The 27099-nt window shown below is 40.3% G+C and overlaps 1 protein-coding gene across 1 annotated transcript in view; it reads left to right on the top strand.

Annotated features, from left to right (window-relative positions):
* Positions 1-27099, top strand: part of DENND2B (DENN domain containing 2B) — a 182297-nt gene that overhangs the window by 69989 nt on the left and 85209 nt on the right. The window contains exon 3 of the mRNA XM_075048035.1: positions 8792-8896. Coding sequence (XP_074904136.1) covers positions 8817-8896 — 80 coding nt within the window. The 5' untranslated portion in view covers positions 8792-8816. The remainder of the gene's footprint in view (positions 1-8791; positions 8897-27099) is intronic.

Here is a 27099-nt window from a genome sequence, read left to right as displayed (position 1 = left end):
GCGTAGGTATCACGGACAGGACTTGCTTCTTGGAGATACTGACTCAGAACAGTAACACAATTACTAGGACATAGTGATCTAAACAGAAGGAGATTCATAGTAACACAATATGTCAGTTCTTGACCTTACTGAGACACTGGTATCAAAGATCTTCCACTGCTGCTTCAAACTTAAAACAACACTTTGTGACGACGTCAGCTTGCCTTCTGCTTACACTGATTAATTTAGTTTTCTTTTACTGCGTCATATTAGAAGTCAAAGGACTTTGCACAGGACAGCATCAGTTACTTCTGCTGAAGACCTCTATTTTTCAGTCTTCCTGACACTCATGAAACATCCATTCCACATCCTTCTCCAGATGCTCCTTGCCACCTTTCTCTGAAGTTAGTTTTCCTGGTGACATCTGCATTGTCCAGGAGAGTTGGTTATCCTCAGACTGTCCTTTGCTGAATGCTCCTTGCAGCCTTCTCTGGGAGCAAAACACTCTTCGGATCTCTGTACAAGCTTGGTCCTTAAGTGGTCTCAGATTTTCTTCTACTCCTGTTAGCCTTCTTGCCTGTTCCCTTCTGCTTACCACTGGGGAAAGGCAGTTACATACACTGGATGCTGATCCAGGGCTTTTGCTTTATTTGCTCTGACTTGAACAATGCAACCACATTGTTTCTCTATTTACAGCCAGGGCCAGCATACTGAAGGTCACCTCATCTCCTAGCAAAGCATGCCTGAACCTGAATACTCAGTGTGGCAAATGACCTAACCTGCCTCACTGGATTTGAGAGTAACATTTTCATCAGTCCTTGTTTTATTTCTCATTTTGCTGCTTTGTTTGCTTTTCCACTAAGACCATTTCCCTTTTTTGCTGCTTACTCTGTCAGGGGAGGAAAGCCAGGATGAGGTCCTTGTTTGTCCCTCTTCCCTCCCTGCCATCACTGACCATTTGCCTGTGTGTGGGTTGGAAGCAAAGTGTCTCCCTGGCCATTCTGGTCTTTCCTCCTCTCTGCTCTCAGGAAGGGCTCTGCAGAAGGAGTCTGAGGCAAACATGCTAAAAGAAGTCTCGTGGCCTTCTGAAAATAGATCAAAATAGTGCAACTGACTGCAGTGGCCACGCTGACCATTTAAACCCTTCGATCTCCATGCTTTTCTCAGTGGCATTGTTTCCCACATTGTCACAAATAGTCAGTTGCAAAACGAAAGGCCACTTCAAGGGTTTTCAAACTTTGTGTCAACTTCATTGCTGTCTTTCAGAATATGGGAGAAGAAGCTTAAGGGTCTGTTTGTACAGGCAGTGGGAATCCAAGTTATTAATTTATAGCTCACTGCCTGCTCTGAGATAATTCACTGGTTATATTCTTACTCCTAAGCATGCTCTTATACAAGGTTATTTGGAAAGTGTGTTGCCCAACCTAAACATGTACTAAGAACATCTGCATGGAGGGTTCATGTGGAGTATTTAGGATGCTGTAAATTCTCCTCTCTGTACAGGCAAGTTCTGACTTGTTTCTGCTTTATAGAGTACGAATTGAGAAATGAAAATTAAAGTAATTTTTCTATGCTGGAAAGTTAATTCAGGTTTAAACTACAATATAATAGAGATCTTGTTAAGCCATCCTCTGTATGGGTGAGTTTACTTCAGACATTCCTGGGTAGCACAGCTTGCTTCTAGAAAAGATGTCCATACACAGAACTAGTCAGGAAATAGCTCAACTAGCATAACTCAAGCCATTTACTCAGTGACTCATAAGAAATGTATGGCAAAATGAAGACTGAATCCCTCTCTCAAGTCTCTATGCAGCTGCATTAAGATTCCCCTTCCTCCCATCACGTATTATTAAAACCTTGTACAAGGCATATAACTGCTATTAATTTTGCAGTTTGCACTCTAGTGGTGCTCTGAGTGGCAGCCATGTGCGTCTGGCAGGAAGGAAGGGAGGTGGGCTAACAACACTGCAGACAGCAGCTTGCTCTGTATTATAGGTGTGACGCATGTTTTGCCTCGTATGATGCTCTAATGAATCAAAACCTACAGTAGTTGCAAAGTCAGGGTGCTTCTCAGCTGTCTGGCAGACTTTGTCAGTCAGCCTTGGGGTGAGGAAGGTTCAGTCATCAGTGTCAGCTCGACAGGGAAGTTCCTTTTAAGACTTACTAAGACTTTCAGCTTGATTTGTTCACTTTGTGTCTCCCCTGCAGCCTGTGCTCCCAGGCAGTCTGTACTAAGCAGTGAACAGTGCTTTGAATTGTATTGTGATGTTTTTAGGGACTGGTGACACCCTGTGGGAAATACCGAAGGGCAGTCTATTTTTTCATTCCTCATATTCTTTGTGATGCAAAAAATATTAATGAAAATGAATCTTTGTTCCTTAAAGCTAATCTACTCTCATTCCTTAGCAAAATTATAATCTGTTTTTTGTGTCACAAGAAACAATTCATTATTGTGCAAATGATGTTGATGTTGCAATTAGAGGACTATGACTTCATTGAGGAATAAGCAACAGGAGCAGGTGAGCTCCCGAGATGTGAAGAGGTATTTTCATGCAAATATCCTGAGGATGAAGGAAAAGGGCAAAGGAATAATAATACCAAGGAACTGTGGTATGTTAGGTGCAATTTGTAAGAAGTAGGCTGTTTTCATAGCTATGTCTGGTCATTATGGAAATGTTTGTGTTGCAAAGGCCAAAATATATATGCCTCTGATTATTTTGTACTAAGCCTTTATTGCAAAATGTGATTACTGAGGGCTTTCAACAAATCAGTGTTCATTAAGTCTATTACAGGGCTTGTTGAGGGGACTTACCAGGTTGTGACTGACACCCAAGTACAGCAGAAGGAGACTTGAAGTCACTTTTCTGTAGTAAGGCCTGATCCAGATCTGAGGTGCATACATATTTTGCTTGCTGAAGCCACGTGAGAGTAATGTGGATACTTTGCATCTGAACCCAAATTTTAGTGTATGAAATCTAAGAGGCTCTGTTACATCAAATGCCTGAGTTTCTGCTACATTCATGTCAGAGAGAAGGCAACCAAGTCCACTACTACTGTTGGTTATACTAGGAAGTTTGTGCTGGAAGTAAACTTGTCACCTAGCTGTGAAAGCCTAGCAGAGAGACCGTTCATTGACTTGACTGAAAACAGGCTGTCTGTGGATTGTAGGGAGGGAAATTTTGGATGAGATTGTGGTGTTAATACCAGTTAAAATCTGTGCCTTTTGTAGTGTCATAAAGATGAGAAGTTTGACAAACCCTCTTGCTTTGGCTCTGTTATCCACAAACATTGTCAATTGTTCTCAATCGGGAACTTGGATATACGTAGCTGTGTGAATGGCTTGATCCTGTTTTCTCACTTAGAGATTATGCTACAGTGTAATATGGCTCAGGCATGTACACACTGCTGATGATAGCACAAGGTCTGTTTGTCCAGTCTTTAGGACTAGCCTTGAAGGCAGTTAATTCTCGTGTCTTGCAAGAAGCCTGTTCATGTGATCATAGTTAGGCTATCTGTGTGCTGTAAAGACTAAACTTGGGATGAGATAGTTGAATTAATACTTTCTGAATATCTCCATGCCAAGTCCTTGCTGAGCAGGTCCTTTAGCTCTTTACGTTAGTTTGTATGGTATTGCATGGCTAAACTTACAGTGGCCCAGCTTAGAGAATAGGTATACCTGATAAAAGCATGTAGTTCTTATAAAAATGTTCTTTGGAGTCTCTACAGAAGCCCTCTCAAGGCAGAAATCTTTAAAGATTTTATTGGACTTTCCAGTTCATCAGAACTGACGTTGTTCTGGGAGGATGTAATTATCTGTTTTACTGGAGAGGAATAGGCAAATTGCCACAAAGCTAAGCTGTGACTCTTAAACAAAAGTTTAGCTATACAACACCTCTTGAAATGTGGGCAAGATTTCCCTAAAGCACTCGGAAGAGCATATTAATGTTTTAAACTAACTTCTCAATGCCTAGAGACATTCTGTTGCAACTACTGTTAAGACAAAAATAAGTAGACCAAATCAGTTATTATTAATAATGTATTTCTGAGAGTTTTTCTTTATTACAAGGTACTTTTTCAAAAGCATGAGTTTGTCGTAGCAGCCTGTAGTTCTTCACTGTAATGCCTTCCTGTTATGTCTCCAGGTCTCTGCCCTGTGGGGCAGATGAAAGCAGTAATATTTCCCCATATTTTCCAGATCCCAGATCAGTGGAATTTCAAGAGGAAAATCATCTACCTTAATAGGCTTCAGAACATATGTAGATCTCAAGAATCCAAGTTATACCTTATAAATAATACTGATTGGAGTACAGATTGGTTTGGTCTAGGACAGTTAAGTGTGGGTTAATCTTTGCAACATGTAAGACAACAATGACTTTACATGCAGTGAACTGTCACCAACAAACCTCTCTCAAAAATAACTGCAGAAGTCCAGAGCAGAGAAATCTTATGAACATACTTGTTGTCCTTGCTGGATGTACATATTTTCTTTGTAGAAAGGCTCTCTTCTCAAGTCATTAACTTCATCTGCTCTGTGCTGCAGCCTGGGTCCCAGCGAACGCCTGGGTGAGAGGGCTGGAGCCACGTACGCATTGTCTTCTGCTTGTGTAAGTTCAGCATTCATTAGTAAGCAGCAGAATCTGGATTCTTCTTAATTAAGCTGCCAGATAAACAGTGTTAATGTTCCTGATGCTCAGAAAACCGATTTTGAAGCATTGCAACATACTCTAAGGACTTTTTATTGGAACTGTATATTTAATGGAAAATATACTTTAGAAATGAGTGCAGAAAATGGAGGGCAATGAATCTGTTTCAAGACTAGGGAAAAGGACCATATGTGTAAGAAGAGATATTGAGCACAGTATTAAAAACAACAAAAAACCCCAAGAAACAAACAAAACCCCATGCATGTCCATTGAACTGAAGAAATTTCAATTGAAAAGTCCTCTTCTGCTCCCATTATATTAACAGAATGGAAGATGTCATGATTCAAATGATGAAAATGTTTTCTCTGAAACAACTGTTGATCTAAGACATGTATAAGACATCTGACCCTAGACATGAATAACTAGGCTCAGTGTTATTCACCCTCCACAGAAGGAGAGGAGAGAATTGGTTCTTGCAACGCGGTAACTGTTGGATACATTGTGTGTAAGAAAGCAGAAGGTTTTCTTGAGACCTTAGAAGGCTCTCGGATAGTACAAATAAAGCACTCTCGATTGCCTTGACTTTTCACGTGCTTGCTCCAAGCATAGCTCTAGCCCTGAACCACTTGTGAATGGGAATGGGCTGAGGAAAAACTTGCACTCTAGTGGGACTGAGATTGTGTGCTTCCAAAGTGTTGGGATGCTTTAGGAAATAAAGAATAATTTTAAACGGCATTGGGAGGAGCATAGGATTTATACCTCCCCTGCTAACACCTGTTAATGGAATTAAAGTTTCAGTGATGCGATAAGGTTCGCTAGCACAAAGTGGGATGGTTTTCAGTGCCCCATCTGTCCATAAAAAAGTTCCAGACCACACTTTCATTTTGGAATTGGAAGGAAACCTTTAAGAGCAGGGGAGATCTTCCATAAGGAATATTCTGTCACTGGGGCTTCCTGCAATTATAAAAATCTGTTAGGAAATATCTGCATTGCAGCAGCCATTTTCAGTCAGGATGATGAACCTTGCCTGATACTAGCAGCAGATCCCATGTTGCTATCACACCATTTTTTATATTTGTCTGTTGTCATTACTCTTTGATCCTGCCAAATGGTTTGTGGAGGTTTTATAAAAAATGGATGTAATAATGAAGAAGGTCTAGATTCTACCATCTGGGCCCATTAAATTGCCAATTTGAGAGTTGTCCTAGTGAAATTAGTGAGACCACACCTGGAGTAAAGCACAAATTATGGCTAAATAAGGGTTTCAGAGTAATTCTTTACATTTACAAATAAAATAGAATTCTGCATTTTTAGGCAAAGTAAAGTTAGATGGTTAACTAGGGAATGCAGAATCTGTGTGACATGACTATTTTTGGATTTGTTCTTAACAGCATGTCACAATACTTGAGAGATATTGGTTTTCATTGCTTTGTGAAGAATAATTTGCAAATACTGTGATGGAGAATGCTCTCACACAAGCCCAAGGGATGTGATTCTTACCATACGATGATTCATATAAACTTACAGGGCTGTCAGACTTGTTCAAAGGCACTGAAATAACTTGCTACATGACCATAAAATTTAGGTGTTTTTTTTTTTCTCTGTCTCTGTTTTTGTTTTGGGGCTGGGGCTTTTTTTTAGTATTAAGCCCTTTCTTCCAGGCACCTCTGTAAATTGTTGATTGACTATTTTCCTGCCATGTTCAAGTTATCTAGATTTTCTCTGCATATGCTGAAATGAAACCAGCATCACCTGCAGTAAAATATTAAAGCAAAATAAGCATTAAAGAAAAACTGCATAGAAAAGTCAGTTGTTATCACCATATATACCAGAATCTCAACCGCATGGGAAGAAACACACTTATGTCACTAAATTTTATATATATTGTGAAAATGTCTTTTAGAACTCAGTTCCTCTTTTGCTGAAAATGAACCAGTTTGGCCTATTTGACATTTAAGGTAGCTTTGAAATGTGAGGTTTAAATAATCACTTTTAAAAATATTGATCACAATGATTTTTATCAAGCTTTGATGTACAAGTATGTGTACTTTTTTAACATCAGATTTTTGGTATGGGAAATGTGGACTTTCAGAAAAAAGCACACTATCTTTTTTTATGTGCCCTGTCAGTATGCTATTTTTTGAGGGTCCCTTCAGCTTATTTTGGTCTTGAACAGAAAAGCAAATCTTGGAAAATGAATATAATGCATGCTAACAGTTGTTATTTACCTTATGCCACATCTGTATCTCCCATTTTTCTCACCTTAATTGCTAATAAGCGATTTAGACAGATTTAACACAGTAGAAGTATTGAACTGGTGAGTGGAAAACATTTAAAAAGCTGCTAGCTCCCTGTGGAATGTACGGTCCTAGAAAGCTTGGCCAGCCATCAGTGGGTTTTCATTCTTGTCCCAAGCAAGCCCTTTCCAATTGGAACAGGCAGTTCATTAACAGTCCCGTTATCCTGATAACCTAACACTAACAATAACAATGAGACACTGAAGGAATTTGGGGAGCTTCAGTGTAGAAAAAAAGTTACCAACTGGGAAAAAAATCTCTACTTAATCTGGGAAAATTGATACACACAAAACAATTGGAGAAGGACAAGTAGACCTGGAGTCTGTGGTCAGCATGATTGACTCTGCTTCTGGAGCTGCAATCTGCAGGATATTTTCTGGCCTCATTTGTGTTTGGAATAAAGTGGTTTAGAGAATGTCCCCTTCACCACGATGGGTCTGTTAAAACAAGGGGTTTGTGTGTTGTAAGTACCCAGCTAGCTTTTCAGTATCACATTGCAGTTGGCTTCTCAAGCTGTATGGACTTACTGTGGGTTTGAGTAAACAAGAAGTTTTGTAATACTCCTTATTTTTGCATTAGCTATGCCATTAATGGTCGTAAAAATTGGTAGTTCTGGTCAGACCCTGGGTAGCAGTGCTGAAAACCATGGTAGATATTTTAGCCTATAAACTAAGGAGCATCTCAGAAACCACCCAGAACGCATGCCAGCAGAACCACAGAATCCTTGATAAATAACTCGTGTAGAATCAGGTGGAATAAGTACTGTTCCATTGCTTTCACAAGGGACTCTGCTGGCATTTTAGAAATCTTATCATGACATGAAAACACATATCTCCCTCATTTTGTAAAATATTTCTCAATTTATTACAATGACAGAGGAAATTGCCACTAAGAGCTGCGCTCTACACCAGAAAAACATGGGATATAGTCAACAGAGGGGCATGATGTTAGAGGTTACCACTTTTGCGTCCTTGGGATTACATCCTGGCCTATATCCATATCATTCTATTCTCTCTTCAGTCACAGCATGACATTCTTTTTAAGATAATGGGATGAAGGCAAAATAAATTGTGGTACTGGGCTGTTTCTTTGCCGGTATGCAGCAACATTACAGAAGTAAGGCCCATCTTTTGGGCACATAACTGGATATATAGTTTTTTTACCATGGCTGAAATTAAATTTACAGCTTTTGGGTTGTTACCAAATTACTAGGAAATAACTAGGAATTAGTAATGATTCTTTATATTACCTGAGGTCTTAAAAGTGTCCTAAAATAGTTTTACTTAAAGAATCTTGGGGCCAATAGAGAAAACCATTTGTAGATGTTTTCATATCACAAGCAGTTGAAAATTATTTTAAACAGATTTGCTATTAAATATATTTCACTACTAGAAAATATTTCCATAATAGAGGTGCCCTTTAAAATTGAGAAAAGTTTATTCATTCCTTGGAATAGGTTTTGTGTGGCTGAAATGCCAGTCATAGCTATGGTATTTGCAAGTATCATCCAGTGCTGTTACTGGGATTTCCATGTATACAGATGGATGGAAGAACCACACCAAACCTGTGATATTTTGTGAACTCTGTATCAAGCTCTGTTCATCAGACATGTCAGAACCTGAAGCATACGCCTAATTCCAATACGATATCTCCCTTTATAGCACTGTGCTCTGATAAACTTGGCTGTGGATGTGAAAGGGCAGCAGTAGAGAGGTAAGGTTTAGTTTTCAGGATCATAACTAGACTGATTGCATTTTATAGAATGAAAAGCAGCCTGGAGTTCTGCCTTTACAAAGCATAGTACTTCTAGCAGTCTTGAAGGTTAAAAGTAATTTGGGCTTGTTGAAGCTTAATTAACTTTTCTTCTCACAGATATCCACATTTCTAGCAAGCAGAAATGACCATGACTGCCAACAAGAATGCCACTGTCAACAGCAGAGCTGGAGGGAGTAAAGTGCCTCAGGACACTTTGGATAGGTAAGTGGTGAACTGCAGGCTTTGTAGATTCTGAGAAAGGTTTGTCTGTGTTTGGAACAAAATCTCTGTTCAAAGGTAAGCGACCTCTATTCTGACACAGAGAGAGCTTTGCTGGACTGAGAAGTTTTTTGTAGGGACTGGAGGAACTGAGGTATGAGAAAAAATCTGCTTCTGGCATATTTCTGTTGAGATATTGCTGCTCGCCAGCAGGTTATGCTGAAAGTGATTGCAAGGAAGGACCTGTGTGGAAGGCACCGTGTAGGCCTCAGGAGGTTTGGGCTAAATTTCTTGGCCATATGACTACATGCCAGTTTTTCTCCATTGCCAGTCTCCGGTTTGTGTTTTGTATTGGTTTCTGTCACATTTTCTTTGCTGTATCTGCCTTGACAGACAGTGGGCAGAGACTGCCTCCTTTTGCAGGTCAGGCAGCTAGTGTGAAAGGGCTGAATGTAAAGTACAGGGCTCATCTCTTGCTTTGCTTATTTGTCCTCCTTTCTGTAGCATTAAAGTAATTTACAAAGTAGATCAACTTTATGATTCACAGCTAGGGGAGAACTGTAGCCAAGGACACCTTAAGCCTGGCAATTCTAAGGGAATCAGTCTGTTTAGACTAGACCAGAAAACAAAGTGCACTTGCAAATTTGTGCATGTTTACTTGTGGCTAAGAAACACTGTCCTAATAAAGTTCCGGTCCATCAGAAGGCTGTGACATGACTGCATGCAGTGGTGCAGGTGCCTGTAAATAATAAATACCTTTGACTCATTAATTAGTACAGTGAAATGGCAAGAGTGGAGTCAGTTATTGCTTCCTTGTCCTTCAGTTTACTGTGATCAAAGGCAGTGTTTTGAGGACAAGAAGTTTTCTTTGGGCAACTCTGCTTTGGAATATTGCTTTGATATGGAAGTAAACAACTCACCTGCAGCTAACAAGTTCACGTGTCCATGTCAGAAGGAGTCTTGCTCTCAGCCACAGCCTTTACGAAGTAATGCTGACTGATTCAGCCTGTGGCCTTCACACAGCACAAGCCCACCAGCTGCTCTCATTCTGGGACTGACAGTTGCAAACCCCTCACTTAATCTGCACTCCCACTAGGGCAGCCTCGGTATGCTTTGACTGGGAAAGTTTAGAGAGCCATGGGGTTAAAAAACCTTTATGAATTAACCGTTTGAACACAGGAGCAAAGCTCTAGACTTTAGATGTCATCTTAGTGAGGTGAGAAGAAGAGTCTGTTGACATATCTCTCTGTCCTTGCTGTAGTATTTTGTCCGGCTCTCCAGGGGATTCTTGCATGTGTATATTGTCCTATTCTGTTTTGAGGGGCTGTTCTACACTACCTTACACAATAACATGCCATGTCTTCATTTTTCCTGTGTTTTGGCTCAAAACAAGACTTTAACCCCTTTATAAACAGCATAGAGGAGGAACGTGCAAGTAACTTCCACTGACCTTATAGAGTCTCTGTACTGCATTAACAACTTTATGCTTGGTATTGGACATAGAAACAAGGAGGATGCTCTTTGCTTTACAAGTTCAACAAGTAACTGTAAGGCATTAAGTAAGCTGCAGTAAAATGGGTCTGTGCCCAGAAATGACTGTTGTAGCAGAAAAAAAGCAGTGGAGGTCCTGTTTATTTGTTGGACACTTTGGGAGAGGAACGTGGGTTGTATCAATGTCAATGAAATGCACCAATCACTTTGGCCAGGCCAGGCGGCATCTGTTCTAGCCATACCTGACTGAGGGTACCACACCTGATAAGCTGTACCAGGGTTACTCTTAGCTGACAGCAGTACAGTATGTGCATAGAAGGGTTACATTGGGAGAACTTTGCTGTTTCAGATACGTTAGTAAAGGCTGTGATTCAGGTGAGTAGATCACAGAATTACCGTTTGATTTTATCTACTTGAAAATGTAATGTCAGAGGCAAAAAGTCCCTGTATCGTCAGCTGACAGGTAGAATAGCTGGCATAGATGGAGAAGTTCAGACAGATAAATTGAGGAGATTTGGCTTTGATCGTAGCAGGGAGCTGTAGGTCAACTTGAAAGTGATGTCGAATACTGGCTTGGTTTGGTATACCTGCCATTGTATTCTGAATGTTTCCAAGCACAAACAATGGAAAAGCGAAAATATAAATTAAGTTCTGAGATTTTCAGGAGGGAAGCAATGGAAGACATTTTTTTTAACAGTTATTTCTCTTCTGTTTTTATTTAAAGGAAAACCTCTTTTTAATGACACATCTCTGTTTTGCATTTAAACACTATGGTTTTGTTCTCAGTTTTGGTTGTCTTTCCATATTTCATGGACATATGGCTGCCTCCGCATTGCCTTCTGTATCTAATGACTTATTTCTCTCTTTCAGTTCTCTGCCACACCTACCCACTTATCTACACGTATTATTGAATCACAATAATCCCATGCAATTTTCCTGAGTTGGATGAAGTGGCTTCATCCTGATTATGAAGGGATAGGTTGGCCTACAAGTAGTGGTGAATTAATAATCAAGAGCCTTAGGTAGAACCCTGACCCTAGTCCTGTCTCTGCTAGTGACCTCCTTTGTGGCATTGTCACACCCTTCCCATGTCTAAATCTTTCCTTAGGTTGACTTGCCTTTCTTCCTCCTGGTGCTGTTCTCCTTTCACTTTTTAAATTTAGCAGTTGACTGAAGACATAGATAACTAAGCATCCATTCTAGTGTCTTTTATTAGGCGTATTATGCTGTGTTAAACTCAGCAGAAATGGACTCAATATCCTTGTATGCTTCCCAGTCCGTTAGTTTGGCATCTCTTAGTACAAAACAGTAAAACCATAAAATAAAGCGGGGTGTGGGGGGGTGGGGGGTGGGCAGCTAGAGGAATTTCTAGAGAGATATTCATATGTAGATATTAAAACCAGATCCCTAATGATATCTGGCATTGTCAAGTTGTTTGTCATCCTTCTGTCAGTGCAGACAGATTGGTGCTGGGAACTTGAGTCTAGACTTTAGCAAACTTTGGACCTAGTCTTTTGTTTTAAAGTCTTCCATTCTGAATAGCTTAGAAAGTACTGTGGGATACTAAGTTATTGGATAATAACTGTCAAATAAACTGTCTTTCCTTATCACCACCATCTGTTTTGATTAGAAGTTGTCAGGAAAAGATTTTGTAAGTACAAGTATGGACCTGAAGCTAAGGAAAACCTTTGAGTTGCACTTGCGTGACAAGTGAGGAGATGAATAGGTTGTCATGCACCAGTTCTCCATCCAGTATTTTGCCTTATGTAATCTTTTTCACCTGCCTTTGTGAAACCCTGTAAGAGGATGTTACTTGAGTCAGCCATGAGGATTCTTCATTTTAGTGAGACTGTAAATCAGCAGAGTAAGTGCTGGCGTAATAAAAGTTTAAGGGTTGCAGGATTTATTGCAAACATCTTCAGAGATTCACTTAAACCGAACAGTCATTGTCTCTGTTTAGTATGGGATTTGACTGGAGATTTGGAAATCTGCAAATGTGCTTTCTCTATAATTTGTGGGAGTAGAGTTTCAGTAAGTGCCGATACTGGCATAACACAGATATATTAGTCTCCTGGTGGCTAAGACATCTTTTTGGTGTTACTTTCTTGTCAGTCCTAGTTTTGGTGGGGTTTATAGTTGCAAGACTGTTCAGTTGGACTCAATGATCTCAAAAAGTCTTTTCCAACCTAAATTATTCTATGATTCTAAGACGCAAGGTGTGTTTCAGTGATATAGTGTCACCATCTGGTTCAACCTTTTGTGATTCCTTATAGGTGAGAAATAAAGGTCAGTAAACTCTATAGGAGTCTTTCTAATTACTTTGGCTGTGAATCAGACCCTTGTAGATCATGGATTTAAATTTTAATAATAAAAATCTTCAGTGGAAAGGAGGTGCCTACAAGTAAACATCTGTACAACTGCATGCTTTGCAAGCATCAAGATTCTTGTAGTAATTCAGATTCCCTTAGTCCCCACCAGAGTGTGGATCCACTGTCATGAGGCACCACTGCCATTTTTCCACCAGAGTTGTGCTAATGGCAGTTTAGGAAATGAAGGAGAGACAGAGAGCGGAGTGACGACATTATTTGGGAGGATAACCATGAGTCTCACCTGAGAAACTGCTTGTGGGATTCACAGGTTTCTGCTGTGAGCACAGGAGGGAAAAACCTTTGGATCTGAAGAAAGTGAAGCAATTTAAATAAGCATCCACACTAATGCATTCTTTCTGAAGTTATCTGAAGTTCATTCACCAATTGTTACAAATGGAGATTTTTGTGTCTTAGGTGAGACAAAACTGACTGTGCTCTGAATAGGAAAAGTGTAAAAAGATGACAAGGGTGGTCAAAGGTACGGAACATTTTCACTACAAGGCAAGAATAAATTGACTGGGACTCTTCATCCTGGAAAGGAAAGTACTGGAGGGCAAGAAGGGGTAATAGAAGTATCTGAAATAATACATGGAACAGAGACCGTAAATAGGTGTTTCGGGTTTGTGTGGTGGGGTTTTGGTAGCAGGGGGGGAGCTACAGTGGTGGCTCCTGTGAGAAGCTGCTAGAAGCTTCCCTGGCTTAAAGTCGGACCTGCTGCTGGTCAAGGCTGGCCCAATCAGTGATGGTGGTAGTGCCTCTGGGATAACTTATTTAAGAGGGGAAACCTGCAGCAGAGAGGGGAGTGGGATGTGAGAGGAACACCTATGCAGACACCAAAGTCAGTGAAGAAGGAGGGGGAGGAGGTGTGCCGGAGGAAGTGATTCCCCTGCAGCCCATGGTGAGATGGCAGACTGTCCCCCTGCAGCCCATGGAGGTCCATGGTGGAGCAGATATCCACCTGCAGCCTGGGGAGGTCCCCATGCTGGAGCAGGTGGATGCCCCCGAAGATTGCTGTGACTCCATGGAAAAGCCCGTGCTGAAGCAGTCTGTTCCTGAAGGACTGCAGCCCATGGAAAGGACCCACGCTGGAGCAGTTCATGAAGAACTGCAGCCCGTGGGAAGGGCTCACACCGGAGAAGTTCATGGAGAACTGTCTCTCATGGGAGGGACCCCACGCTGGAGCAGGGGAAGAGTGTGAGGAGTCCTGCCCCTGAGGAGGAAGGAGCGGCAGAGACAATGTGTGATGAACTGACTGCAACCTCCATTCCCCGTCCCCCTGTGCCACTGAAGCGGGGGAGGTAGAGAATTTGAGGGTAAAGTTGAGCCTGGGAGGGAGGGAGGGGTGGGGGGAAGGTGTTTTAAGATTTGGTTCTACTTCCCATTATCCTTGTTTTTATTTGATTGGTAGCAAATTAAATTGATTTTGTTTTTTCCCCAAGTTGACTGTTTTTTTGCGCATGACCATAAATAGTGAGTGATCCCTCCCTGTCCTTGTGTCAACCCACGAGCTTTTCTTCATAGTTTCTTGTCCCCATGCCATGGTGGGGGGAAGGAGTAAGTGAGTGGCCTCGTGGTGCTTTGTTGCTGGCTGGGCTTAAACCACAACAATAGGGAAAAAACCTCTTTCCATTTAAGAACTAATATGAATCAAATGAAACTAGGAGACAACAGCTTGAAATTCAGTTGAAAAGAAGGTACTTCTCTGCAGCATGTTTTTAAACTATGGAACTTAGCTGCTACAGGATATTGCAATCAGACAAATTCATGGAAGAAAAATCTACCAAATGCTTTTAGCCACAGAAGCAAAATCTGTGAGTCAACAAGACTGTTAAGCTGGTTAACTAGCAGTGCCTGCTCATCTTGGTCTTACTCTCTTCTCTAGGCACCTGCTGTCACAGTCAGTGAGAAAGCCTGGACCAGGGATGCTCTTTGGTCCAAGTCAGTGGGGACATTCTAATGTTGTGTGGAGCAAGAGTCAATTATAGGAAGCGAATATTAGAGAGTTTGCAAAATGATTGTTATACTTACAATATGACACTCTCTGGCTTTCAGTGAGCTTCAAGGACACAACTTTAATCCTTCCTTGTGAGTCACTGAGGTGAACGCCAAGGAACAGGAGGTTAGGAAAGCACCTTACATGTAGCTGAAAGCAACTTTTTAGCAGTTCTGGCAGGAAGGAGCTCTGTGAAATCTTATTAACTCTTCAACAGGAGACAAAGGAATCCATAGTATGGTTGCAGCTAGCGCGTGACCCTTTTGCATCAAAGGGCTACCTGGTTCGATTTCACCATTCTTAAGAGGATCAGTGTAACTGAGGAAACCTTAAGAGAACAGAAGTCAAAGAAAAGGCATAGCGGTGTTTGTAGATCTCTCCCCACAATGTGGCTTGCTTTGCCTTAGCAAATGATGTAATATTTTTCTGGAGTCTTTGTGTTTTATGCAGAAACTTTATTTGAATTAATGAATTAATTTATAAAGTATTTCTCCTAACCTTGTGTTTGCTCCAGTGCAAAGGTAAATGTAGAAGTGGCACTACCAGCTCTGACTTAAAAATCACCTCAACACTATACTGTATTAAAATGGGCCTATAGTTATGTCTATGAGGTCATGCTCTACTTAACAAAATATAGGTTTTGAACCTGTAGTCTTAGTCTAACAGAGAAAAGGAGAAAAAATTCTGAACAAAATAATTATATATTAATGTATCATTTTATCTTAAAATTGCAACTTAGTTTGAGATGCTAGGTGCGACAAGCACCAGTCCAGAGCTGAAAAATGTTTAGAGCACGTGTGCCTACATAACTTCTGTAAATCATTTCTAATGTCATCAGCTCTGGCTAATATGTTGTCTCTTAACTTGGGATCTGAAGGCATTTTATACACTTAACTTGAGCCTTCTCACCTGCTGCAGTATACTACTGGAGTACAGGAAGTGTTTCTTTTTAGAGGACTCCATTGATTTACAGTTTTTTATCTGAGGGTATTGCATGAAGCATAAGTAATTTCAGAATTTGGAGATACAGACTTCTTTCAATGTATTTGTAAGTAAGTGATAGAATTTCCCTTTACCTCCAACATTTTCTGTGGTGCAGGCTGTGACTTATGAGCCCCACCTTGCAAGCTGGATGCAGAGCTGGAAATAGTAGAGCTGTGCTCCTGCCAGGTGGTGTTGCCCTGATACAGGCAGTTTTGGAATGAGAAACAGAATAAATATTATAAGACACATTTTTACTATAGGATAGGATTTAAAAATAAATTATCTAATTAAAAATTTTTTTAAAATATGGGCACTATCCTTCTGCTGTAAGTACAGAATATATCCCTGCAAGCAGGATTACTTAGACGTTGATTTGATGTACTTTCTCAATTAATAGCTTTTAGCTAAATTTCTGGTAATCTGGGAAAAAATTATACACATTAATACCTATTTTTGTAAATGGAATACTTAATGTAGACAAAACTAGGAAGATATTTTGATTAATTAAGCAATATCTGCACTTTACAAGACATCTCAGAATAATGTCATTACAGTTATTCTCAATTTCTTGAAAAGCAAGTAATGGTGATTGTCCTCTAATTTCTTACGGAACAGTACAAAGTCTATCCCGTGTAAAGCATGTTTAAAGTGTGTGCATACAAGTTTCACAAATCAAGACTTAGGAGTGAGCTTTTGAAAGCCCAGGTGCATTTGTATACCATTTATAGTGAACAAAAATCAAGTTTGTTGCAAAAGTTTTACTAGCATGGTGACTTTAGTAGTATATATAGAGGGACTGCCATGATGAGCTAGAGCAAACATCTTTTTAGTTTAATGTCTCTGGGCTTGATCTGGGAAGATAGCCAAAGCAGAAACTGATCCTGGTTCCAGTTGTGCAAAAGGACTATGCATCTGAGGAAAACTATTCTCAGAGGATACGTGTCTGCGGAAAACTACATTCACCAGAATCATGTGAGTTTCAGCGCGGATTGGATTTTGTGATGTGGGCTGTCGTGTTTCCACCCAATCTGCACAGGAAAGGTGTCATCCTCAGTGAGCTGGAGCATGTTCTCCAGCTGAGCAATCATGATTTAATGACATGATAAACCGAGGATGCTGATGTCAGTGGTTTGTATAGCAAGGCATTAGAAATTTGTGCGAGCAAAGGATTACATCTGCAAATTGTTGTGAGCACAAAGTTGCAAGTTGTTAAGTTCCTAGCCTAATAACATGCATAAAGCTTCTCCTTTCTAAATACTTCTAGTTGAATCTTTGAATCAAATATACTCTTGCTTGATTAAAACTGAAATCTGACCTCTGGGTTTCATCTTTCTCCTTGCCTGGGAAGAATTGAGCTGGGTACCCACAAACCTCTAAATACAGGCTTTGGTTTTTATCTCCCAGCAGTGTGTGAGGACATTCCTGCTGTCACCGACAATTTGTCAGCCCCATTAGTCTAACATACACTGATATGTTTGCACTGGCTTTGTGGCTCAGACCTTCTTCAGAATTTAAGTTAACTGGACAGAATTTTAATTGGCAGGAGGTAGCTTACCTCCAGTGAAGGCAATGGAGATGTACCACATAAACCAAATGACTATCTGCACTAACATAACTCCAGGGGTACCTAAGCAGTGTTTCAGCTGAATTGTTTATAATTCTTTAAATATCAAATAAAATAATGACTTATATTTCCTAACCAAGCAAGCCCATGGGGTAGTGTTTTGTCCAGCTTTATCATGAGTCTGGGATTATTTGCTGTTGTTATTCGTAGGTAAAATCACTATTGGAAATTCAGAGAGAAGGCTCCTCAGGCTGATGCATTCACTTGCTGCTAGCTAAATCAGAGGCAAGGTCTGGACCTGCTTCTGCAGGGCCTCAGCCTCTGTGTAGCCATCGTCAGTCATGTAGAGGGGAGGCCAGATGCTCTCCTTTTGGAACAACAAGTCTTTGCACGTGCTCTGTGCTTGCTTCTTGCCTTTTGGGGTTAGAGATAACGGCAGGAGGTGCGAGGCTGTGGAGGACTGATTCACGAGACTGTGGAGGACTGATTCACGGTATTAGCAGAGCCAGCAGAGTCCTGGGGCAGTATTCTTGTATTTGACTTCCAGTATCCACCCTGATTCTTTTGTTTGGGAACCTGGTAAATAATTACTGCATTTGCGTAAGCAAACAAAACCTCTCTTGTCTGTTTTAATAGCAGCCGTCTTGATGTTTGAGCATGACAGAACACAGCAAAGCTAGGCTGCATAGGAGAAGTATTGCTTGGGTTGGTTATTAGGAGAAGTATTGTTTTGGGTTGTTTACCTGTCCCCATCGTGCACACATCCATGCTCAGCAACTTCACGTGCACATCAGGGTCCTGTGTTTTTATTACTCTGTTTCTCTGATGAAGGCAGAAACAATAAGAGGTTTAAGAAAAATCTTAGTTAAAGGAAGACTTCATGTCTGTATTTCAGCCTTAAAAAACTGAGATGTACAATCACTTCCAAAATCAGTCGTAGTCAAGCCAAATTCATTCAGTTTTACAGCAAATATATGTATTTATTTATTTTAAGTGAAATTAATTCTTGGTCCACATTAATAAACCCAACTGAAATACTTCATTTCCTTTGAAGAAAGGATTATGTGGTTGTGGCCTGGGCAGAGGACTAGAAATATTTTGCCTTAGGAATTGAGACCTCCAAAATTCTTAAATAAAAGAATGTGCAGTTATGTCCAGTGTTGGGGTTAAGCAGTGCCAGTGGCAGTTGTTTGTTCTGCTGGCTTGTCATGGGAGTGGTCTATTCTCTTTCCCTCTCCACAGTAAATTTTTCATTTCAAAGGTGGTCTCATGTCCGGAGAAAAACCTGTCTGTATAGGGAGAAATGTGTTCAGAGAGGCAATGCCTGTGCAGTACTTTCACTCATTTAGAGAGAACAGTTCATGGATACAACTGTAATGCCTTTTGCTTGCTGTTACCTGATGTGTAACAATATGATTTAAACTTAATTCACATAATTTCAATCCTTCTGCTATTGTAACTCCCCACCCCTAAAAAAAAAGAAAAAACCCAAACCAAACCAGTACTCTTCAGCTCTCTGTTAAAGTGTAGACACTGCAAATTTATTGTCAGGTCAATCATCCAGATGCGGTCCAGTCTGCCCACACTGACAAATGAATTATCTCGCGACTAACGCAAAAAACCTGTGTTCACGTCTGGGGCTGGATGCCTTGGGGGGCAGATAAGACAGGACGACGCAGAACAGCTCCCTCGCCATTACTGCAACAGAGTGTGGTGAGGGAAATAACTCTGCATCCACCACGATGGACCCCTGATCCTACTGTAAGAAAAATAGTAAGATAAACACAATGTATTTTTTTGTATTTACGTATTTAATGTAAATATAAAGACTATGATATTTATTACATATCCTGAGTTTTCTGAATGGAGAGCATTGTGAAGAAAGCAATAACTTGGAAATCAAAGGATGCATCTTCAGCTCCCTTTGTTGCTCTAAAACAATGAGGTTTTAGTCTTATTTGAAACTCTAATGTGTACAATTTCCCCACTGATTATGTGTGATTGTCATTGTCTTAGCACAATTATGATAAGGTATTCTTTCATCTCTTACTCTCTTTGCTAAGTACGTGGACAGTGTTGCTGCAAGTGATGGAAAAGCTGCTTCTTTCCCTTGTGGATGGCTGCATTTCAATTACCGGTGAAAGGCACTCTGCCTGGGCTCTACAGTTACTTGCATGGTTTAAAGGAGTCTCCATAAAACATTGGTTATAGATAACTGTACTATTCTTCACACTTGGATAAAATTTTCTGTCGATGATGTTCCCATCCATGCTTAATAGAAAGTTTAGTGGGATGTTTGGATGCCAATTCAATTTGTGTTATAATGACACGCCATGGGAAAAAAATGCTGGTGTGTTTGCTGCTGCCTGAGCTGTGCGCTGGAACACTTACCAAAACAACCAACCAAGAGTGGTGTGTCTCAGTGAATGCCTTTCTCTGGAGGAGACATGCAGGTGTAGATGCAGAAAACAGCGACGGAGAAGGCAGCGGGTATAGAAGTGGTTGATGGTTTTGCACAACTTTAGGAAGATTTGTGCATGGTTTGGCAGGTTAGCGGTTGCTGTTTCATGCATATTTGGGTGTACAAGTTCTTGTTTTCAAGGGACCCTGGCGGGGGAGGAGTGAGACCAGCTTGGAAAAGAGAGTGAGCTATGTATGCCTAAAGCAGGGAGCCAAGTCTTCATTTTATATGTTCTAAAATAAAAACTTATTTTGCTCCATCAGTTGTGGGGTAGCCTGGGATAAAGCAGCTCCCAGTTCTCCCAGTCAGTGCAGCCCTCAGGGACTTTGTTAGAGCACCAAGAGGCCAGTGGTGTGAGTTCAGCTAATGTGCTCTTGACGTGTCCCTGCCTCTCCCTGCTGCTTTTGCCAGGCAGCAGATGAGGCAGGGCCAGGACCGCTCGCCTCTGCTGTGGGAGAGCTCCTGGCACCTGAGCATGGCTTAAGGCGACGAGGTACTCCGCACTGAACTGCTGAGATGTATTTTCCTGCCAAAAGTGGTTGCCTGCTGCTCAGAAATACTAGTGAGAACCTTTCAAGCTCTTTATGAATTTGTGAAACAAACCCCGGAGAAAACGTTTGTTACTTTAAAAAGAACCAAGTTTTAATATTTTGACAGGGAGCTTGAGAATAGGAAGAATAGTGGTTCAATAAAATTCTGCTAGGAGTAAGCAATATGCTAAGTTATTGGAGCCAAGATGAGACACTGCTTTTTTTTTTTTTTTTTTTTTAAACCATTGAGGTTTAGAAAACAATACAAATAAACTTTAGGCAAACAACTGTGAAAACCAAATAACTGATGTGAAATCTATTAGCAAGTATTGTACTCCTTTAAAAGCAGAAATAGCTCTTGAACTATGCAGCTGACAAATTTTCAGCAGGTCAGTTTCCAGCAGTGCAAAGTTACATTTGGTTCAGAAAGGAAGAAAAGCTGTTATTTACCCTGTGAGGTTGGAGGTGTGTTTGGAACACAGAGCTCTGGCAGCTCTGAACTGGGCCATGGGAGGTGGGAGGGTGGGCACCTACTGTCATCAGGAGCAGAAACACCAACAATGGGAACAAGTCAAAGTGCTGATTCAAATGACCCTGAAACTGGGAAGAGCTTGAATACAGGCTTTAACATTATTGCTGTCCTTCATCTGCGTAAGTGGCATCGGTGGGGTGCTGATTTCTGATGGTCTGAGGCATAGTGTTCCCCTCCCTCGGCCTGCTCAGCAGTGACCTCGGGGTGGTGGATCAGAGGGCATACTGAAATCTCTTGAAATCTCTTTAGCAGGATTGCAGAAATATTCTTGTAAGCACAGTGGTCTAGAGACATAAGAGAGGAATGGTTTGTAAGATGAGGTAACAGCTTCTAATTAGATCAAGAGACAGAATTGGAGAAATGGACCTAATTTTGGATACATCCTTTGGGCTTCCTCAAACAGTTGATGGTGGGGGGGTGGGGAATTTTGCTATTCCATTTCTTTGTTGGCTATTTTGTATTGGTTTAGCTTATTGTCCATTCAGGAAGAAGCATTACTTACTTTACATGCACTTGTCAGTCAGGCAAATCACTTTTTCTTAGATGGAAGTTGTGTTAATATATCCCTCCCATTTGCACAGGTTTTTAAGAAAAAAAACCAAACCAACTAAAATTTGGTTGCATTTTGCTTCATGCAGCTTCGGATCAAGTTTGCTTTATTATTACTTGGAGGCTGCAGGAATGTACCCTGGGAAATTACTTCCCATTGCAATTTAATTCTCATGGCACTTTGAATGCTTTATGCTTTTATATGTAGCAAATCATACATCATCATTAAAATTACCTCTTCTATTAAGGTTTATACTTGCTAAAAACACTGGAAACTAACTAAAAAATGAAAAGTAACAAGTCTTTTAAAAAGCAGAGAGTTATAGTTGAGAGGTTAGACTAAAAGTGACATTTTTAATGCAACTGTTTTCTGTTCCCGTATGAAGATTACTTAGACTAACACTGCAATCTTTATTTGTTTAATCACTATATTTACATTAGTGTACTCAGTAATACTAAGACCTGAACTAAGCTGTTACATATTTTTGCAGAAAATTAGTATAACAGCATGGTTTTGGAAATGTTTCTAATGTCTTTCTAGTGTTTTTACTGCACTGAAATGTAGTGAATAAAAGCAATGAGGAAGATACTTGCTAAAACACATACAAGAGTCCCCATCAATGCAGTAATGGAAAATCAGAGCAGGAGTCTTATGTGAATTTGTTTTCTGTGTGGTGATAAGAAGTGAGACAGAAGTCCACAGGCGAGATAGCATAGTAGTCATGTGCAAAACATTTTTACATCATAATTCCAATATTTGAATTTTTCTGGAGAAAGTCATTCTTAGGAATGAAAAATCTATTGCCTTCTGGACCAGGAAGATGCTGGCAATCTCACTGAAAAGACCAACAAAGATACAAGTCATGAGCGTTACTACTGATGTTTCATGTTCTGTGAGTATCTGTCCATTAGGAGCTGGTCTAAGACCCTCATCTCTTTACACTTGAGCTGTTGAAAAGCCATCAGTATGGGAGAACAATTTCCGTTCTGTGCCCTAATCAGTCCAGATTTGAATCACTGGTTTAGAAATGAAAGAGTCTGTGTTCTCTTACCGGTTTCCTGCACTGTTTATTTATCCTAAAAAGATATTTTCCACTTGAGGAGAACAGCAAATTAAAAGAAGACATAGCAGAATTTGTAAAGAGTAAGATTGAAAGGAAGATCTGAACATAATGAAATAAAGATAAGTGAAAGAATTATTGTGCGTTTCTTCTGTGATTGGAAAAAAAAGCTTGTCCAGAAAGCAAGTGCATTGACATAGCATCCTTACAGACTTTATCCTCTAAACAGTATAATAACTATTCACCAGGTAATATTGTGTACAGAAACTGGGAATTAGCTGGGTGCTTGATTCAGTCTCCACACTGAGCATCACCCTTATATTTGCACTTGAGGAACATTAACAGCAAATGGCCTTTAAAAGCAAATGAAACTGTAAGCATTTTCCTGCAAGCAGGAAAATAGGAGATAATGGAAATACACAGGTGCCATCTATATTATTACAATATGTACATGCAAAAATGCCTATAGTCCCTAGGAGACTTTGAGCAAGAGATGCGTCAGTGAGAGCCCTCTAGGAGAGCAACAGGTCTTTATTCTAGTGTCTCTGTCAGCACAGAGCCAAAGACTTGCAGAAGTGTCCCTGTAGACTTCAGGTATGCATAGGGATTTTGGGTCATCCATCTTCATCTTTTGCATTAGATGTGACTTTTTCAAAACTTTTGTCATGATTCACATCATGCACTCTGAGATTATTTCCATTTTGGCCAGCTCCTGTGTATAGAACTGGCCCTACAATAAGGTCTCAAAATAAAGGTGTGCTACAAGGGATTGTAATAAACATCTACCCGTTGGAGCTGTTCAACAACAGGCAGCAAGGTGCAGGCATCTCGTAGGATGAACGTCAGTGTTGAAAGCACAAATAAATATAACAATTGTAAAAGATATGATGTTCCTAATAGTCAAGTATGACTCTTTAAGAAAAATAATTGTTTATTTATTGAGCCAATTTGTAAAATTCTATTATAGTCAATGGGAATGTCAGTTCCTGTGACAACCGGACTCTTTTTAACAATTAACAATTAACAGCAGCTAATAGACAGAATTGGTATTTTGCATTTTGGATTCATAGGATAAGCCCATTTTGCATCGGAACTTCTCAGAAGTAATCTTTTTCCAAGCAACAATGTGACTATTTGAACTGTGAAAACAGAATTCATTGCAGTGGCAGTAGCATAGAAATACTTTGTGTTTCAAATTCTGCTAGCAAAACCTCAGGTCTTTTTTCAGCTACTGCTGGCAGGTAGGTGGACTGCTCGTGCAGGGGTTGTCTGTGGATTGGCATGGGGTGGTATTGATGATGTTCAGGTATGGGTAGTGTTGGTTCATCCTCCTGTTATCACAGGGTAGGTAACTCCAGCTGACTCACCTTTTTTTCTGTGCAGCGGTACACTTAGCCAGGGAAGCAGCTATATGGCTGCGCACAGCTGAGGCCGTAAGAGGACTTGTCAGTGCAGACAATTGAACAAATGCCAGTAATCAGACTGCTCTCACGTGAAACCTCTATCCCCTTGATTTGCTGCTGATTTGGAAAACCACTTTATGTCAACATAGGCAGACAGGGGAGATGGCGGATAGCCTGTGTCTGTTTGAAACTGTTGGCAGAGACCTGAAAGCATTTTAATGTGGATTTTTAACCTCTCCCTTTCCTTTCAAACAGTACTGTCACCCATGTGGGCTTCAAGATACATATTGAGTCTGGCAGGCTTGTTCACTGTCTGTGTGAATGTGGTTCGGTACCTGATACAGCTTCTATGATTTCCTTAGCAACAGGCAGCTGGATTGCCTCAGTTCAGAGGTTCAGGAATGAATTGTAAACTGTTGCTCCCTGCAACTTTAAAATAAAAACCCAAACAAACCAAGATTTTTTCCAAGCAATGGGCAACCAGGAGAAAACTTCTGCCTTGCCAGATTTCTCTCACACCTGTCTTTTCAAAGCCACCATGTCAGATTGCAGACAAAGGCTTTGCTACTGTTAGTTTTGTTAAACATTAATGCCAGTTTCCTCCCTTTAAGCATACAAAGGGACAGAGGTTTGACAAACACACTTGGACCGTGTGTCATTTATTGCTTGACAAGTGAAGCAGGCAGCATTCGGGAAGTGCAGAGGCTACAGCAGGGCATGAGGGACCGAGAGCAGAATTCCTCTGTCTCCATTCTGCATCTTTCCAGGAGGGAAGAGTTTCTGAGTAAGTCTGGGATTCGTAGGCTGAAGCGATCGTAGTGATGTATAGTTATGTGCTTGTCAGAGGCATGAGAGGAGGAAACTAAATGAAGCAGAAGTGAAGGGCATGAAGTGTCATAGTACTGAACTCTTTAATATCCTTTCCTATGACCAGTTTTGCAGTAAATGGACTTTCTACTCATAGGCAGGAACTTGACACCAGCCTTCTGCTTACTGAAGATAGTGGTAGGAGTAGTTTTAATTTCCAGAGTTTGCAGCTCTGGTATAGGATAAGGGACTTTGTGGGACTGAAACTCATTTTTACAGACCCTCTCTTCCCCTCCTCCCCCTACCTCTCTTGCTCTCAGACAGAAACTAATTTCTCTGCATGGCTAAATGCATGTTCCTTGTCTAGTCTGATGAGATTCCTTTTTTTCTCTTTAATTCTTAAAGGTGATTTTTAAGTTATGCAACAGTATTCATACCCAGGCATTCTGCCACTGCTCTCTTCCCCCAAATATGCCCCTGGATGACAGTGTGTATGAGGAATGACACCCTTTTTTCTGGCATACTTAGGGTGCATACTTTGGACATACTAAGCTAAACTTAGTTTTATCGTACAGGAAGTGTTAGTCCATTAGAGAGAGGCAATACTTACTTATACCTAGGCTGAATATGGCTTACAATGACTGTGCTTTTCCAAATGCTGGCCAATTGCTGAGATGGAAACCCGGCCTTAAATGCAGTGCTGCTGGCACACTTTTGTGTGTTGTGTTGGTTTTGATGCTTGGTTTCTTTTTTCTTTTTTTTTTTTCTAATATGTTTTCCTGAAACTTACTTTCTGGGTATGAGACAGCTTGAGGTTTTTTTTTGCACTGAATAAATAGCAGAAGTCTTATGGGTTTGTGCTTTTCAAGAAAAAAATCAGTATTGCAGGCCAAATTCTGCGAGGCTCTGAGTGATGTAACTTAGAGTCAGAATCTGGACTTCAATATGTTGCTTCAAATATTCATTAGTTGAGAGCCCACAGGTGAGTGCAAGGAGTTTGTTGTTAGCTTTTGTAGTCTTTAGAGAGCAAATATTTTCACAGCTGATGAACTTATAAACGTTGCTAGTTGCTTTTTCTTGCTGCCTTATACACAGATGTTGGTATTGCCTCATTTACTCCATACCATTTTTATTTTCTTGATGCTTTGCCTGATGCTATCTATGTATCTTCCTGTAGGGACACAAGGTTTATTTTTAGCTCTATCCTGAAAGGAAAGGATGGGTGATAGAAGAAGTATCTACTTGCTTTCAGTTGCTCTAAGTTATAGTTGCCCTAAATTAAGTAAAACTTGCAGTTCCTCATTACTGTGCAGCATTCCTGTTGCATGTCAGTGGTAGTAATATGTTTTAATCCTCAGGTTTATAATACATGCAGATTCTCTCATAAGATATGAAAAGTAAAAATGTATTGTCCAGCTCCTTATAAAACCTAATAGGCCAACAGAAGAGTGTAAAACTAATTCCACAGTTTTATAAGAAGCCAAGGTCTTGTGAGAATGAAATGTTTATAAAGGATATATAAATCCCCCAGATATTATCCTGATTCCAAATTTAGGCTTGAGATCCCACAGCTCTTGTAGGTGTGGTGATGAAATGTGGTCTGGGAGGCCCATTTCAGCTGGTTGAGTAATGTACACGTTTATGTTACCCTTGATCACAGTGAAGAAAGTGATGGGGAGTGTCTTTGCCTGACCTAACTCTGCTCCTGTTGACAGTTATGGTCAGTAAAAAGCAGAGAGAAGCCAATGTCTGAATCTTTTGGAAAGTTTCCTTTAGACCATGTTTTTGAATATTGGTGTGTACAGTGCTTGAGTACTGGCTGATGGCTTTTCTGTTAATATTCAGTGAAACTGAATTAGGGCCAGAGGTAGCCTTTGGTCAAGTTAAATTTGGCCTTGTGTGGACTCTTAGGTAAATAAGTATGATAGCAAAAAGCATTGCAAGTCATAGCTTGGCTTTTTTTTCCCCTTTTCTTTTTTTTCCTTTTTTTTTTCTTTTTCAGTTTATGTGTGTCTGTCAACAGATTGGGGAATAAATAGATCAAAGATTTTTTCAAAGCTGTGTTCAACTAAAAAAAAACCACCCAACAACTCTTGCCTGGCAAAGTCTTTCATATGACACAGTTGTGGGTATGCCCAACACATTTCCTCATTTTCCTGGCTTGTTTAGCTAAACAAAGTAGAATGAAGCATACAGTAACCAGTCAGATATAATAACCTAATATAATTTTCAGTGCAAATGTTATTTAGACTGAAACTTTGTTTTTCATAAGTGTGCATTTGCACCAGGTCAATGCTTTAAATCTTCCTATAACAAGAGGTTTTTGCATCAGTTTGTATCTCTAGCAACTTCTCTGTAGTAACTCTTGATTTGAGCTGACGTAAGCCAGACGAAAATCAAACCCTGATTCACAGATATTTAAAGAAAGTGAATGAAAAAGGGCCATCAGTGAAACTGAAAGT

Source organism: Buteo buteo, chromosome 16 (genome assembly GCF_964188355.1).
Source record: "Buteo buteo chromosome 16, bButBut1.hap1.1, whole genome shotgun sequence".
NCBI lineage: Eukaryota > Metazoa > Chordata > Aves > Accipitriformes > Accipitridae > Buteo > Buteo buteo.
The sequence above is the reverse complement of the archived record's forward strand: the minus strand, read 5'-3'. Positions and strand labels throughout refer to the sequence as shown.